The sequence below is a fragment of the Colobus angolensis genome, unplaced genomic scaffold (genome assembly GCF_000951035.1).
Source record: "Colobus angolensis palliatus isolate OR3802 unplaced genomic scaffold, Cang.pa_1.0 Scaffold31, whole genome shotgun sequence".
Taxonomy (NCBI): domain Eukaryota; kingdom Metazoa; phylum Chordata; class Mammalia; order Primates; family Cercopithecidae; genus Colobus; species Colobus angolensis.
This window is the reverse complement of record NW_012116377.1, coordinates 10,322,883-10,339,828: the sequence shown is the minus strand read 5'-3', so window position 1 is coordinate 10,339,828 and position 16,946 is coordinate 10,322,883. Positions and strand designations below refer to the sequence as shown.

The 16,946-nt window shown below is 46.2% G+C and overlaps 1 protein-coding gene across 1 annotated transcript in view; it reads left to right on the top strand.

Moving 5' to 3' along the window:
- Window positions 1-3,304: 3,304 nt before the first annotated feature.
- PDIA5 (protein disulfide isomerase family A, member 5) overlaps window positions 3,305-16,946 on the top strand; it is a 92,937-nt gene continuing 79,295 nt past the window's right edge. The window contains exon 1 of the mRNA XM_011950796.1: window positions 3,305-3,497. Coding sequence (XP_011806186.1) covers window positions 3,456-3,497 — 42 coding nt within the window. The 5' untranslated portion in view covers window positions 3,305-3,455. The remainder of the gene's footprint in view (window positions 3,498-16,946) is intronic.

The following is a 16,946-nucleotide window of genomic DNA, read 5'->3' as shown; positions in this document are numbered from 1 at the left end:
AAGCTAGAAATCCATGATCAAGGTTTTGGCAGGGTTGATTTCTTCTGAGGGCCTCTCTCCTTGGCGTGTCCCATCTGTCTTCTCTCTGTGTCTTCACATGGGCTTTTCTCTATATATGTGTCCTACTGTCCTCTTTTTATAAGGATACCAGCCATGTGGGATTAGGGTCCACCACAATGACCTCATTTAACCTTAATTACCTCTTTAAAGTCTCTAAGTACAGTCATATTCTGATGTAGTCGGGGTTAGTTAAGACTTCAACATATGAATTTGGGGGGGACACAAGTCCATAACAGCTTCTATGAATAAAGCTGCCATGAACATTTTGGCGCAGATTTTGTACATATACAGTTGTCCAAAGTAGGTGAGCCAATTTACACTCCCACAGCAATGTGTGAGTGTTCCAGTAGCTCTGCATCCTCACCAACCATTTCATTTTACAGATGAGCAGCAGAGACCCACAGAGAGGGGTGCAAGGCTCACTTTCCCATGTGCAGATCATAAGTTCGAGGTTGCAGAGCAGAGCATGCCATGGAAGCCCTGTCCCAAAACTGCTTTAGGAATTTCTGACACTTCCCAACACATTACCTCGCTCAATCATTCAGTCATTCATCAAAAAGAACACTGAGAACCATCTGTGGCTCCATCCTGTGCTAGGCCCTGGAAGCAAGGTGATGAACAGAGAGACAGGAAACTGACATTCAGGCTGGAACAAAAGACAATGAACACAAAGACTCAGTAAGTCTTGTGGATTGTAGTAGGTGCTGGGCAAAAAAGCAACAGAACCTAAGCAGAAGTTGGGATAGAGAAAAAGGAGCTTGGCCGTGGGGAGGGTAAACTCACCTGTAGATGGACTGCTCTTGAAGGGCCTCTCTGAGAGGCGATGGATAGGAGAGCCCTAAAGGAGTCCAAGGCGCCAGCCAGATAAAGGCCCAGGAAATTGCTAAGGCAAAGAATTTAGGAGGAGCACAAGCCCTGAGGTAGGAGCAGCTCTGGAGAGGGGAGGAATGAGGAAATGATGGTCTGTGTATCTGAACCCAGTGGACAGGGGTTGGGGGAGGCAGGAGATGAGGTCTACTAGGCAAGGGCCGAGACCATGCAGGGCTTGCAGGTTGTGGGAAGAGTTTGGATTTTATTCTAAGGGTAACGGGAAACCACTGGAGAGTTTCAGGGGAGGGGCAAGCAAGATCTAACTGACATTAACAAATGGATGGTGTGGGGGAGAAACAGGCACACTCCTTCGGAGACTGTTACCCTTCCCTAGGTAATAGTCACTGACATGTCAGCGACTTAGACTCAGGAGGAGACGGAAGAGATATATTTTGGAGGTAAAACTGACAGGATGTGGTGAGGGGTTGGATGGGCCTGTTGGGAATAGGAAGTGAGTGATGGATAACTTCTAAGTTTTGCGCTTTGACTCTCCTGACAGAAGGCAAGGACCTTTCAGCTATAACTTACCAACCTCTGACTGTGCAGTTCTCTTGTTCATCTCACTACTAGATATCTTGAGCCTCAGGACATAGTAAGTGTTCAATAAACATTCTTGAATGTATAAACTGACTGCATGCATGAATGCTTTAGCACAGCAGGGCCCAACCTTTTTGGCACCAGGGACCGGTTTTGTGGAAGACAAGTTTTCCACAGATGGTGGGGGGACAGGGGATGGTTTTGGGGTGAAACTGTTCTACCTCAGATCATCAGGCATTAGATTCTCATAAGGCACACACAGCCTAGATTCCTTGAATGTGCAGTTCACAACAGGATTCACACTCCTATGACAATCTAATGCCACCGCTGATCTGACAGGAGGCAGAGCTCAGGCAGTAATGCTCGCTGGCCCACCGCTCGCCTCCTGGTTCCTAACAGGCCACAGACTGTCCAGAGGCCCAGGGTTTGGGGACCCCTGCTTTAGCACATGGAATGGGTTAAATAAAGAGTTTTTCTCTTTTGAAAATATTTACCCAGGTAAAACTCGCATAACATCAATTAACCATTTTAAAGTGTACAGTTTACTGGCATTTAGCACATTCACAATATTGTGGAACCATCATCTATCTAGTTCCAAAATGTATTATCACCCCCGAAGGAGTCCCTATACTCATTAAGCAGTCATTCCCCATTCCTTCCTTCCTTCCTCTCCACCCCCAGCCCTGGGCAACCACTACTATGTTTTCTGTCTCTGTGGATTTACCTATTCTAAATATGTCATAAGATGTAATCACATCATATGTGACTTTTTGTGTCTGACTTCTTTCATTAGCATGCATCTCTGAGATTCGTTCATTGCAGCACGTGTTAGCATTTTATTCCCTTCACTTCTTTTTTTTTTTTTTTTTTTTTTGAGACAGGGTCTCACTCTGTGGCCTAGGCTGGGGTGCAGTGGCATGATCTCAGCTCACTGCAGTCTCCATAACCCAGGTTCAAGTAATCCTCCTGCCTTAGCCTCCCAAGTAGTTGGAACTACAGTTCCTTGTCACCACACCGGCTATTTTATTTTATTTTTATTTTTAGCAGAGATGAGGTCTCGCTATGTTGCCCAGTCTGGTTTCAAACTCCTGGTATTACATGATCCTCCTGCCTCAGCTTTCCAAAGTGTTGGGATTACAGTCATGAGCTGCCCTGCTGGGCCATTTTATTCCTTTTAATGGCTAAATAACATTCCATTAGATGGATGTATCACACTTTGTTTATCCATTCATCCTTTGACAGACGTTAGAGTTGTTTCCACCTTTTGGTTATTGTAAATAGTGCTACTGCGAACACTGGTGTACGTGCATTTGTCTGAATACCTGTTTTCAACTCTTTTGGGTATTTACCTAAGGGTGGAATTGCTGGTCATATGGTCATCTATGTTTAAGTTTTTGAGGAGCCACCAAATTGTTTTTCAACAGCTCAATAATGTTTTACTGAAGTTAAATAGAATAAGCGGGGGGAGTCTGGGAGGCAGGGATGAGGGTTTCTCCTGTCCTTCACAGGCAGCATTGGACTCTGCCATTTACCGGCTGTGTGATCTGGGTCAACGTACTTAAATTCCCTGGGCTGCCTCCTAATCCTCAAAGTGGAGAAAATAAAACCTAATTTCTGTGAGCTGCGTGAGATACTGTTTCTGAAGCTCCAGGCACAGAGTAAGCCCCCTGTGCATTAATTGCCTTTCTTTACTCCCTGACCTTGCCTTTTCACACTTCACTCGCTGCCACGTGGCGTCGGAGCCCAGTCCGCACCCGCAGCCCCCAGCTGAGCCAGGCTGCAGACTACAACTCCCAGCGAGCACTTCTTCCTGGCCGCCTCTCCCCGGCTGCTGCGCATGCTTTGGCAGACGTGGCACCGGGAACTCGGAGGCGGGGAGCGGCTGGGAAGTGGCGGTGGTGGTTGGCCGAGGTGGAGCTAGCAGGCTGGCGGGCAGGCGCGGGCGCCGGAGTGGAGACAGGAGCCAGCGGTGGGCAGCGGCTGCGGGGATGGCGCGGGCCGGGCCGGCATGGCTGCTGCTGGCAATCTGGGTGAGACTGTGGGGCAGGGGTCCGGACTGGGCCGGCACGTGTGCCCCGCGTGCCCTTCTGCGCTCTCTGCTCCAGCCCTCTCCGGGACCTGCGGGAAGCTGCCCCGGGGCACCGGGATGAGGGCGTGCATGCCAGGCAGGCGGACACCGGGTGCTACGCGGGAGACAGCGGGAGTCCCGGTGCCCTCCCCGCCAAGCGCTCCCGGGTGCAGGGACAGGAGGCAGCTGTGGGGCGCCGGGCGATCCCTGGCAGGGTGCTTACACCACGGCCACAACTTTGCGGGGATGCAGGTCAGGGCACAGCCACCAGCTCAGGCGGGACGCCGGCGGGCTGCGGGTGTGCTCAGCCCCAGACTCCGAGCCCTGCACCTGTGTGAGTGCGGGGTGGTACGGGGGTGCTTACTACCTGCACTGCCGGAAACCTTGGTTTAGGGCCACCTTATTCTTGGTTTCGACCCCAGGCGTCTGGGAAACTGCGGGCCACTACCTGGGCCTCCGCCCACAGGCCAGGCTCGGTGGGCTGGGTGGGGTCGACGCAGCCCGCCCCAGCTGAGGAGCTGCTCCTACACCCAACTGAGGGGCTGGCTCGAGCCTCAGCCACTTTCTAGCCGTGTGACGCGCCGGTTCATTTAATGTATCTGAGCTAGTCTCCTCAGCCATGATATAGAAAGGCAAAGGTACCCCCATAGGGTGGTTCTGAGGGTCGGATGAGGTCTCAGAGAAAGAAGCTGTGTAAACTGCAAAATCTTACGAAAGTGGAAAAGGAGTGGGCTCCAAGAGGAGTTTGCTACACTTGGTGGGGGGACTCCAGGCTTCCCTGAGAGAGGTCGGAATGGGTGTGCCTGCTCGCCCAGGACTAGGGTTTGGCCTTCGTGTCGCTGTGGGTGTGTGATGGGATATTGTGGCCTCCTTCCCCATCTTTTCCATAACTTATGCCCTCCCTTATTTTAGGACCATCCTGACTCCTTTTCTCCTGAAGTTCCAGGGAACTTCCTGCTCCTGGCACCCTCCCCAACCCAGATTTTCCGTTATTTTCCATTTGGGTGTGGCAAGGACACTGGGCAAAGGGGAGGAGAAAAAGAGTGTGGGTTGAGTTGCTTGAAACACTTCCATCTCCCAATACCCTGGATCACCAGTGAGGAGTGGCCTGGTACTCTGGTTGGAAACGACTGGGGAAGGAAGCCCCCTGTTCTCTTAGGTCTGTGTTCTCCCTCTCGGGGAGAACCAAGCTGGAGTGGGGCAGTGTCACTTCATTGCGTCTGGGTTTGTTGAACGCTGTTTTGCCATCAGTCCCCTGGAGCCAGTTGGTCTGGGCGGGTCTGGGCCAGGAGGAGGGAGCTATCGTCTGCAAGGCCCCCACGGGTCTTTGCGCTTGGACTGAGGAGGAGGTTCTGCTTTCCTCTCTTTCCCCTCCTTCTTGTGAAAACAATGGACTTGAGAATCTGAAATTTCATTTGGCAGACATTTATTTATCAATCACATTGTTTGGATCGATAGTTTGCCCTCTACTGGGTTGGATTTTGGGTAGAGAGCAAAACACACATTGTGCCTGCCGTCTGGTGTTGCCCTGGATTGGGCAAAGGAGTCAGTCCTGTGAGCAAATAATGACAGAACAGTAAGTGCTGTGACCTTAGGTACTGATACCTTCACTGAACAGGAGCCATACATTGATTTAAAGGGAGGTCAGCCATGGCTTTCCTGAGGTGGTGGAGCTGAACAGAGTCCGAAAGGAGTGTGGTAGTTAACTAGGCATTGGGGGGCTGCGGGTCCCCTTCACTGGGAGATGCGGAAGAGCAGGTAGGTTTGCTGAAATCACTAGAACCTGGGAGTCCTGAGCAAGCAATTTCTATCTTCTCCTTTCCCTAAGCCCTAGAGTTGGCTTAGCAGGTAGGAGGTGGAGGGAGCATGCCAACAGGAGCAGTGGTGAGTGATCGCTGGACAGTAGGTTGGGCCTTTGTAAATTTAAATGCTGTATCTATCTGATAAGGGCTCTCCAGGTTCCTGGAAGCTGGTTGGGTTTCTTTGTTCACTCAATATTTACTGAGGGCTGATATGTGCACCTGGGCTGTGACCTGAAGGATATAAAGGCATCTGCAGGGATTCATGTACAGGGACATACACCCACCACATTTTTTTTACAATAGCAAAAATGCGGAAATGGGTTAAATTCTCAATAATAGTGGCTTGGTTAAATAATATCTGGCCTTGTCCATATCATGAAAAGTGATGTTTATTTTTGTCAGTTTGGCCTGCTATAACAAATATCCCATAGACTGGTGATGCAGAATTATTGAAATGTATTTTTTACAGTTCTGCAGACTGGAAGTCTGAAATCAGGGTGCCAGCATGGTTGAATTCTGGCAAGGACCCTCCTCCAGAAGACTGTTGACTTCTTATTGTATCCTCATATGATAGAAAGAGGACTAGACAGTTCTCCCGGGTTCCTTTTTCAAGGGCACTAATCCTATTCATGAGCGATCCACTCTCATGACCTAATTACTTGCCAAGGGCCCCACCTCCTAATACCATCACTTTGGGGGTTAGGATTTCAACATATGAATTTTCGGGGGAATGACAGAAATATTCAGTCCTGGCTGGGCACAGTTGCTCACACCTGTAACCCCATCTCTTTGGGAGGCTGAGGCGGATCACCTGAGGTCAGGAGTTTGAGACCAACCTGGCCAACATGGTGAAACCCCATCTCTACTAAAAATACAAAAATTAGCCGAGCGTGGTGGCAGGCACCTGTAGTCCCAGCTACTCAGGAGGCTGAGGTGGGAGAATTGCTTGAACCCAGGAGGCAGATATTGCAGTGAGCCGAGATTGTGCCACTGCACTCCAGCCTGGGGGATGGAGCAAGACGCCATCTCAAAAAGAAAGAAAAAACAAAGAAGAAGAAATATTTCAGTCCATTGCCATGTTTGTAAAGAATATTTATATTTACTAGAATGTTATGTTTATTATGAAAACATTTTATGATGTTTATGAAGAATATCTAAGGATGTGGAAAAATGCCCAAGTGTGATAACTAAGGGAAAAGCAGGATATAAAACCAAATCCCAGGGTGGCTGAAGTTACGTGCATGAAGAATTAGCAGTGCATCAAAATGTTAACAGTCATTGTTCTGGAAGGAGGAGTTGTGATGACTTGTGCTTCTTTGCTTATGCTTTTCTGTAGTTTCCAAGTTTTTCACATGAATATGTATTAGTTTATAATCAGGAAAGTTAATGAAGATTTTTTTAAAATGTTCCTTTGGGAACCCTCAGCCTTCCAGAATAATACTGGGGTGGAAGGTGTCACAGTCAAACACATGGGACAGGTTAATTCCAAGAGCTTCCAGGCTGGGTGTCTGTGCCCTCAGAGGCTATGGGTGGCGGTACCTTCCCTCCCAAGCACTTCTGGGCACAGGGGCAGGAGGTAGCCCTAGGGCACAGGGCGATCCCTGGCGGGCCATGCTGTCCTGCTCCCATCCCTGCGCTGACTGCCTGCTTTCCTGCTGTCCAGCTCAGCTCCTCCCTGCAGCTGACCCTTCTCTAGGACCATCCATGCTGATTGTCCTGTGGTCTCCATCAAGCCTGTAGGATGGAGAAACGTCGAGCTGGAGCGAACTCTAGGTCTCCTAGCTCAGTGATTCTCAAGCATCGGGCCAAGGACTGAAGTTGGGCTGGGCTGGACTTTTCTGGTCTACAGTCAAACTGGAAAAAAAAATGGCGTATTTGTTTGTTTGTTTTTCATGAATCCAAACATCTTCAGTTTAAAAACTTGTCAATTTTTCTGACATGATGACCATATTTTGATGGGGGGTGGTTACAGCATCCTTTTGAAAAATGAGGCTGGTTGTGGTATATTGTGATTTCTTTTTAAAAGTCCTGTCTTGATAAAATTTATTTTTAATATAAAATCCGTGTTGCATATTTATATTTAAAAAAATAAATTCTGCTGATCTGTGAGATTCAGAACTGATCTAACTCAGCCTTCTCCTTTTATAAGAGAATAGCGAGGCTTAGGGAGGGAAGGGACTCACTCAAGGCCACCCAGTTAGTGAAGGCAGAGCTGGGAGAAGAGCCAGATCTGCTGAATGTAAATCGGGTTCTTCCCACTCCTCCATCTCCCGCCTGCGTCTCTGCCTCTGCCCCGATGGTCGCTTGAAGCTCAGACCCTGGAGGACAGTGGGTGGAGGTGCAGGAGGCAGATGTTTGCTCCTGGCTTCTCCTGTAGAGCTTTTAAGGTACACTTATTTAGGTTCTGTACTTCTCTGGGACCATTATATATTTAATAGGCTTTTGTGAGCTGGCCTGAGGACTGAATTGCCATTTAAAATGCTGTTTGGAACCTGGAATGCACATTTCCCACAGAAATAAACACATTACAGTGGAAGTCTTAAAACAGACCCGGCATATAAGGTGGAAGTGTGGCTGAGTGCCATAAGAGCGGCAACCCCCGTGTGCTGGGGATTCAGGACGAGGCCAAGCAGTGGGACACCGAGTGACCAGAGAAGGCCCCAGGAAAGAGCAAGGTATGAGCTGGCCTCACAAGAAGGGCAGACTTGGAGCTCTGTGACAGCAGGGAGTACCCTGTCCTGGCTGTGGTGTCCCCAGCACCTAACTCAGGGCCTGGCATGTCATCAGCCCTGGTCTGTGTTTGGCTGATGGAATTAATGTCACAGGCAGAGAAGGAAACCTTCTAAGCCAGAGACATGGAAAATGAGGAATGATAGGCCAGGCTGGATGGAGGGAGGATTTGAGTCTGGGGATGAGGGGAATAAGACTGAAAAAGTGGATCGTAAAGAACCTTAAATGCCTGGCAAAGCCATGGGGACTCGATTCTGAAGGTAATGGAGAGACATGATGAAAGCTGCCCTTTTAATAACAAGAGCAATCAGGCCACATGTAGGGTTGGATGGGAGGGGGAGAGACTGGATTAATTTTCCCAGAACAACACTTTCATCCTTACTTTCCTCTCCGTTATCTACAAGATAAATTCAAGTGTTATGTAGTGGAAAGAACATGGGCTTTCAGCCAGCTAGACACTCAGGAGCTGCCTGACCTTGGGCCCTGCCTCAGTTTTCTTGTTTGTAAGTGCTGGTAATGATATCCATCTTGAAGTGTTGAAAGGATTAGAAGAGATACAGGAAGCAGCCAACACAGTGCTTGGCACAGGAAAGTGTCCAGTCACTGGGAGTCTCAGCAGTCATTGCCAGTTGTTGAATAAGAGATGATGGGGAAGTCAGTTAAGAGGAGGAGGTGGGCAGGGAAGGGCCAGAGAGAAGCTGCATGATTTGAATGCCTGCTAGGGGGCCCCCTGTGCTGCTAGGATTCTCCCCACGGGAGTTACTTGGAGCTGAGCTCTTGACTCCCTCCTTGCCCCCTCTCTGCCAGGCCGCTGCAGAGATCCCAGGTCAGGGCGGTGTGCTGAAGAGCTCAGGATATAAGTGTGCTTGGTTTCTCTCCCCTTTCTTCTGAAAGTAGATCCCCTCTTGGGAATGAAGACACCAAACACACTATATCCCTGGAGGTTTTGCCCCAGCTTTGTGGTTTTGTTCTGTAGGGCTCTTGTGTCTTGCTTGGTGGTTGTGGTAGCTTTTGAGGCTATCTGAATGACAGTGGGCCAGAAATGAATGCATGGGGTATAAGGAGAGACTGAGGTTCTTCCACATTACCTGGACTTGGGATGGTTTATTTGCCCCCCACCTCTCCTTCCTTGTGCGTGTGCATGTGTGTGTGGGGGAGGGAGGGGATGAGGGTGGGGGTGGTGTTGTTTTTAACACCTGACATCTTCGGTCCCAACGGGAGAGGGAAGGAGCAGGAGTTCTCAGCCCTGGTGGGCTGGCCCATCCCTTCTGCCTGGCCATCTTTCAGCACTGCCTGGAGCCTCTGGCTCCCCGTGTGATCTGTTGGCAGAATTGTTAAATCGGATGCATTTGTAGAGGGCTTTAGAGTTTGCAAAGCATTTCCATGTATTTCACGTCAGTGTGGTTTTGAGCCCCATGTAACTTAGTGAGATGAGTAGGATAGCCCAGTACCATTACCCCTGGAGAGGGGTGGGTGGCTGGACAGGGAGGTGGGAGGCGACATGCCCTTAGACGAGGTTGAGGTGTCTGTGGCCTGGAAGGTGAAGGAATAAAGAGATAGGTGGGGACCACAGTCAGAGTTCTCAGTGCCTGGCTTGAATGTGTAAGCAGCTGCGTCGGCAGCCATTTTCCAGGAGTGTCCCTGAAACTTGTTTTTTAGCTGCTCCCTGGTAGCTGTGACATTGTACGGGAGTGGCCAGCCAGGCACGTGCTGACTGTGTCCTTCCTCCGAGGAGCTCCAGTTCACTGTCCCCTATTGCCACCCTACATCAACAGGGCCTCTTTCCATATACCAGTTTGCTACCACTTATAAATAATTAGCTTTGTGATCTTGCACTGGGGGGTTGAAGACACTCATGGAGTGTGGGATTAAAAGAGCCTTTATTCCTCAAAATCATACTGAGGCACCAGTTTGATGCACATTCCATTCCAAGATGGTGTGATGGTGGGCCTGTGTCTGGCTTCAGAGTTTCCAACCCATTAAAGCTGCGGAGGCGCAGGGGTTGAGTGTCCATTTGCTGCAAAGAATCCTGCAGTTCCTCCAACCCCTGGGTGCAGACAGATTCCTTGAATTTGTGAGCAGGTCCTTTAATCCTTGTTGGAAGATGTTGATGAAAATCAAGGTTAAGGGTTGTAGGCTGGGGCTTAAACATAAAGATGATCCAGTATCTGAGCCCAAATGTGGGCCTGGTAGGAAAGCTCTATTGTTGGGCCAAGCAGGGAAGGGTCTTGAGGACCAAGTGGATTTGTTCTCATCACGGGGTCTAGTCTTTATGGGTCCTGGGCAGAGTATTAGTACATGCCCCCTATTTCAAAGGAAAGTGGACCAGCATCAACATCCTACATGTGCCACAGATGTTCATTCATTCAACAGATACTTCTTTTTTTTCCCAAATGGATATTTCCTTGAGAATCTTTTATGAGCCAGGCCTCATGCTAAGGCATTGGGGATAACCATAAATAAGTCAGACAACATCTCTTTCTCTCATGGCCTAGTGGGACAGCCACTGATTAATTATTTAGTTCAGGTAATAAGTGCTGGAAACAGAAATTGTTAATATAATGTGGTAAGAGAATGTATAACAGGGCTCCCTAACCTAATTCAAGGAGTCAGGAAAGGCTTCTCTGAGAACCTCTGGGTTTTTCTTTGAATAATGTTTTTAAATGTGTAAAGTAAAATGCATAGAATTACAAAGAAAGCAGTTATATTGAAATACAGTTATCAAAATATAACAAGTTGTGATAAAATAATATTTATGTTTATTAATGCATCGTGTGAAAAGATTGAAGGTACAAGTTTGATAACTTCTATAATTTTAAGTAGTGATGAGCATAAATAGTGTTTCAGGATATCTTGTAATGTGGTAAGGAAATCTGATTTCTGTTGGTGGCAAAGTCACAGACACTGCTACCCTAATTACTACTGTAATTTGTTATCTACATTCATAAATGTAGAAAGCATTTATACATTTATAAATACATTCATAAAACAGGAAAGGCTAAATTTCAGTTAGAGGTTAGTGAAGATAATGATGTCATTTTTCTTCATCCAAATTCATAGACTACAGTGGAAAAAAATTATCTAAAACTTGGAAATAAAAGATGATTTTGTGACCTTTTAGTATCGTACTAGAGTATTGTATAAGAGACCACCTAAGGACCAGCTGTGCTCTAGGGGATGTAACTCTATTTATTATTTGTTATGGGCCATACTTTGTAAAGTTAGGTAGGATGCAAATTATTTCTGTTTGGTAAAGAAGAGAAACACAAAGATTATTGCCCTGAAGGACATTAACCTGTTGGTATCTAATGTAGCAGTCTTATATCAGGATTATATCCTCTTTTTTAGGGTCTCTTATTAGCGAGTTAAGTAAAACTTTGAAATATGCTCAATACCTATTTGTATGAGAATTAGGCTTTTAACATTTTAGAATTATACTTGACTCCAGTTTAAGAACTGCTGAGTATGCAGGACGTAAAGATGTGTTGATTAGAAGAGAGGTCTGGTCTGGAGATGTTGATTTAGGGGTGCTGTTCAGGAGAGTGGGTGAAGTTGGCTGGGGGACCATATAGGGTAGGAAGAGAGGGTAGACTGAGTGAGCTGCAGAACTTCAAATTTAAAGAATGGGAAGAGGAGGGTTTACAAAGAAGAAAGGAATGATTGTTAGAGAGGTAGGAGGGAAACCAAGTGTCTCATCCAGTCCAAGAGGCCAAACAAGATGAGAACTGGAAGTGCCTGTAGGGTTTATCTACAGGGAGGTCATTGTTGAGCCTTCACCAAGAGCCTTTTTGGTGGTGGTGGTGGTGGGGAGGGCAGATTTCAGAGGGATGAGCAATGGAAGGAGGCAGGAGGATGGGAGGAGCGGGGGAGATGGAAAATTCTGGCTAACAGTGGACAGGGGAGTGATGTGGGGCCCAGAGAGAGGGTTTTTCAAAGATGGGTCAGTGATGGAGTTTCTTCACCTTAAGGAGATATGTGTTAAATGGATTCCTGCACTCCCAGACCCTGGAGATGTTTTTCTTCAAGAAGAAAGCCCAGGAATCTGTATTCCCAGAATACTGAGTGCTGTGGTACAGCTACAAAACTAGACACATTTCGAAGTTAATCTTACATGGCTGGTGGTACTTTGCCAGCCGAGCTGGGTGCTCTCGATTGAGTGTGTAGCACAAGTTCTGCTCACATTGGAGCTGTGTCACCGTTGTCTGCTTGCTGTTACGTGACCTGAGCAAGTGCTTTTCTCTGAAGGGATTTGGGGGCTTGTGAACATGCTGGTAGCAGAGGGGAGATGGATTAGGTTGTCACTGTGGCTCTTTTCAGCAGGTCATGCTCAATAGCTAGATTGGAAGGGAAAGCAGACTTGCCAGCCTTGCAGGTATTATTCTGGGTGGAGCAATGGGGAGTGGATGATGCTCCAGGGATGTCTGTTGGAACTATTCACATTGACAGGCCAAGAGAAAAGCATCAAATCTGTCCTGGCAGCGTCCTGGCTCTACTGTTTTAGGCTTAATCTGAGGCAAATCCCTTCTCTGAGCCTCAGTTTTCACATCTCTAAAGTGGGGATAGTACCACCTCTGCCTATAAACACTGATTGTTTATGATAGTTTTTCAACTCCTGCAAGAATAGTTATACATTTTACAGTGTAACCCAGTAATATTCGGTTCACTGAATGCACAGTGTTGCTACCTATGCTACTCACTGATGTTTTCTAGTCAATGTAATTTTTTAAAAATGCTACTGTAACTCACTGATTTTTATGACTATGCTCTTGGGTTGAGACCTGAAGGGTGGAACCAGTGGCTTAGACTCTCAGCTTTAGAGGATGAGATGAGATCATGTGTGTAAAAGCATAGATGTACACCATGGGTCATGAGCACTGAGTTGTTATTTTCTTATCAGTTAACGGAGCTTGGAGGCAGAGTTGATTTCCGGAGTGGGAATTCACCTGCTCTTCCGCCCTCCCTGCTGCCTAATTCAATGTTCCCTCTACCAGTTCTTCCTCGTTAACAGGCCTGGCACACCAAGCTGGCAGTGATCCAGAGCCCTCTTGGCTCACGAAGAGGTTTTCCAAAACATTAAAAGCTTTAGGGACTTAAGTCCTGGCTAAATGCACTGCAGTTGCAATTTCAGGATAAGAAAACCTGTTTTCATAAGCTCTCAGATAAGTTGCCCTGCCCCTGAATTGTCTATTGTTGACAACCACATTTGTGCCATGGGGAATACAAGAGGGGAGAAACTGTGCTGCGTAGCCCCAAATATAAGGTGTGGCTTTTTAAAGGAAGTGAAATAGAAGAAATGCAGCTGGCCTTGTATTTACAGCAGCAAGCAGTAAGATGTGTGTGGCTCTGGGAATCTGTCTTCCTTACGCCCCACCTCTGGTGCTGGAGTCTGTCAGACTTGGGTCTGAATCATAGCTCTCTCACATGCTGTGTGACCTTCAGCAAATTTCTTAACTCCCCTTAGTCTCAGTTTCTTTATCTATAAAATGGGAACAATGAAAGTGCTTACTTCGTACACTTGTCAAGATAATTCAGTTAGATAACACGTGAACTGCTTAGCTCACTGCTGGTCATACAATAAGCACTCTGCTTTTGGCTGTTGTTGTTATGGGCTAATCCCTAAACCCTGGATTTGGGATTAAAGGATCCTCTCTTGCGTTCTGTTCCTTGCCAGGTGCTTTTGCATTTCTGTTTGTTAATAAGCACAGTTAGCTCTCTTGGCTCCCAGTAGCCAAGGGTCTCACATCCCAGGGCCAGCCTCTCCTCCCACCTCCCTCTCTCTCTCTTTCTCTCTCTCTCTCTCTCTCACACACACACACACACAGCAGTATCACCACCATTCAGGGACTCATGGTGCTTGGTTTTATTTCAGAGGCTGCTGGGTAGACATTTGAACATTGGGAAGCATCGGTGGTGAGATCCCCAGGCTTGATTTAAGGTTAGGCCTTAACTCCTTGTGCAGAGTAGTGTTTAGCTATGGCGGCTCATGGCAGATGTTTAGAATTTACCCTTTTAAGGGGCATACAGTATGCATATTTTAAAATTAATGTTCTTTATTTCTTCCTTTCTTTTTTTTGAGACAGAGTCTCACTGTGTTGCCCAGGCTGGAGTGTAGTGGTACGATCTCAGCTCACTATGACCTTTGCCTCCCTGGTTCAAGTGATTCTTCTGTCTCAGCCTCCCGAGTAGCTGGGATTACAGGCACGTGCCACCATGCCTGGCTAATTTTTGTATTTTTAGTAGAGATGGGATTTCACCATATTGGCCAGGCTGGTCTCAAACTCCTGACCTTGTGGTCTGCCCGCCTCAGCCTCCCAAAGTGCTGGGATTAAAGGTGTGAGCCACTGTGCCTGGCCTAAAATTAATGTTCTTTTTTATATCTCTCATCAAAACCATTCTACAAGTATTTGCTAGGTATGTGTTGCATGCCAAGTACTTTGCAGATTCCATATAATAGTTATAAAAAAAAGCCAAACCACCCAGTGTCACATGAACAGAGGCGAGACTGTTCAGCTAGCAGTGCAGAAGGACACATATGTGGGAAAGGACAGAGCAAGTGCTGGGCGGGGAGGAATCAGAAGGCCTATGCAAGAGCAGGGGGCAGTATCTGGTTGTGTTCTGGAAGCCTCATTCTTTCCTTTCTTCTTTTTTAGGCAAGTTTTTTTCTTTTTAACTTTTATTTAGAAATAATATCGGATTTATAGAAGAGTTGCAAGAAGAATCCAAAGGATTGTTATGTGCCCTTTGTCTCGATTCCACAAATATTAACATTTTATCACATTTGTTTTTATCATACTTTTCTTCTATATATATGAAGTTTATATATGATATTCCTTTGCCCTCTAAATACTTCAGTATTTCCTAAAACACAAAAACATTCTCTTATGTAACCAAGTACGACGATCAAAACTAGGAAGGTAGTATTTTATTCAGGACCCAAACCAGAATCACACACTGCATTTAGTTGTCCTTCTTTAGTCTCCTTTAATCTGGAACAGTTTCTCAGTCTCTGTCTTTTGTGACCTTGACATTTTTAAAGAATTTTCCTCAATTTGGTTTTTGACGATGTTTTCATTTAGTGCATTATATCAGGGGGCACCTGACATCAATTTGACCCATTACTGGTGGTATTTCTGTTGGCCCCTTAGTTAAGGGGGTTTCTGCCATGTTTCCCCACTGTAAAGTTACATTTTCTGGTGGGGAGACACTTTGAGGCAGTTAATTATTTTCATAATGATAGCCAAGTGGTGGTAATTTTTTTCTTTAAACATTTAGATTGGACATGCTTATTATGACAAGTTGAAAAAAATAGAGAAAGGGGAAGAATAAATACTACTGAGGGCAAATCCTCAGTGTTTTTCTGAGCATACTTTTGTTTACTTACAGTTGTGGTTATACCATGCATATTTTAAATTCTATTTTTAAAGACAACATTAAAGCAAACATTTTTGCATTGCAAAGTCTTTAAAAACACCATTTAAATAAGATACCATCTAAATGGCTTATTCTTCTATTGAGTGGCTTACTCTGTGTAACCATTCTGTTGTTGCTGGACATTTAGGTTGTTTATAGGTTTTAACTCTTATGAGTAGAATGGTTGTGAGTCATATGTGTGTCAGACCTCTGCTAATTTCCTCAGGACACATTCCCAGAAGTGGAATTACCAAGTCAAAGATCATAAATACTTTAGAGATACATGATAAATTATGCCAGCTACCTTTCCAAAAGAATTGTACTAGTTGAGATTTCTGCCAGCAATATATGACAGTTGAGCTCCATATTTTAAGAGATTCACTAATGGTGTTTCTCAACCTTTTTTTTTTTTTAAACTGTGACCCACCAATGAAGATTTGGGTTGAGATTAATTTTCTATATTTTGATTTATGAGAGCCTAGGTATTTATTTCTAAAAACAAATTATGGTATAAAATAGCACATTACTCTTTTCAAGCTGTAACAGTATGAAACAGAGCATTGGGAAGAGCTCTGGGAATCACTGAGGTGGCGGTGTCTGGACAGTGGGGGATTTGAGGTCACACATGAGGAATTAGGATATTTCACCTAGAGAATCCTAGAAGAGACATATTTGCTGTCTTTGGAGTGTGATAGGCTGACAGATGGGCGCGTGTGTGGGGGGCGGGATTTAACGTTTCTAATGAGGAGCACTCCAAGATGATATGGGTATGGTGTAGGACATGGGACTTCCATATATTAGCATATTGAGTTCCCACAGCCTCCTGGGTCCAGCTGAGTTGAGTGGTCTCAGGAGATTTTGAGTCCCTAACTCTGGAGGGCTACCTGGAGGCTGGAGATGGTATGTGAGGAATTTTGAGGGGATTTCTATATTTGTGGGAAACCAATCAGCCCAACTCAAATCTGAATTGAAAGAGATGTCCTGGCTTTTTTGTCTCCAGAATGGTCCTCTTACCAGAAAAGGGCTGGGGTAAGGAAACTGGAGAGTTCCCGGGCTAATTCTTCTTTCATTTGTGGATAGCTGGCATCAGGTGACCAAGGTACCTGGTAAGAACAGGCACACTGAAAATTTGGGCTACTAGGAAGAACACTGGGTAAATCAATCCCTTGACAGTCTTTCTGTCTCCTTCCTTATAGATAACATATCTAAAGTTTAATGCATGATTTGGTGCTTGAGGCACTTTGAAATATCCCAATTAGAACAGATGTTTGTATTTCTTTCTAGTTAAAGCTTTTGTTCAGTGGGCACTCAAGATCTATTTGTATGTGTGCCAGAAGATCCAGAATGAGAACTCCTTAAAAAGATTATTTATTGGCTGGGCGCAGTGGCTCAAGCCTGTAACCGCAGCACTTTGGAAGGCCGAGGCGGGCGGATCACGAGGTCAGGAGATCGAGACCATCCTGGCTAAC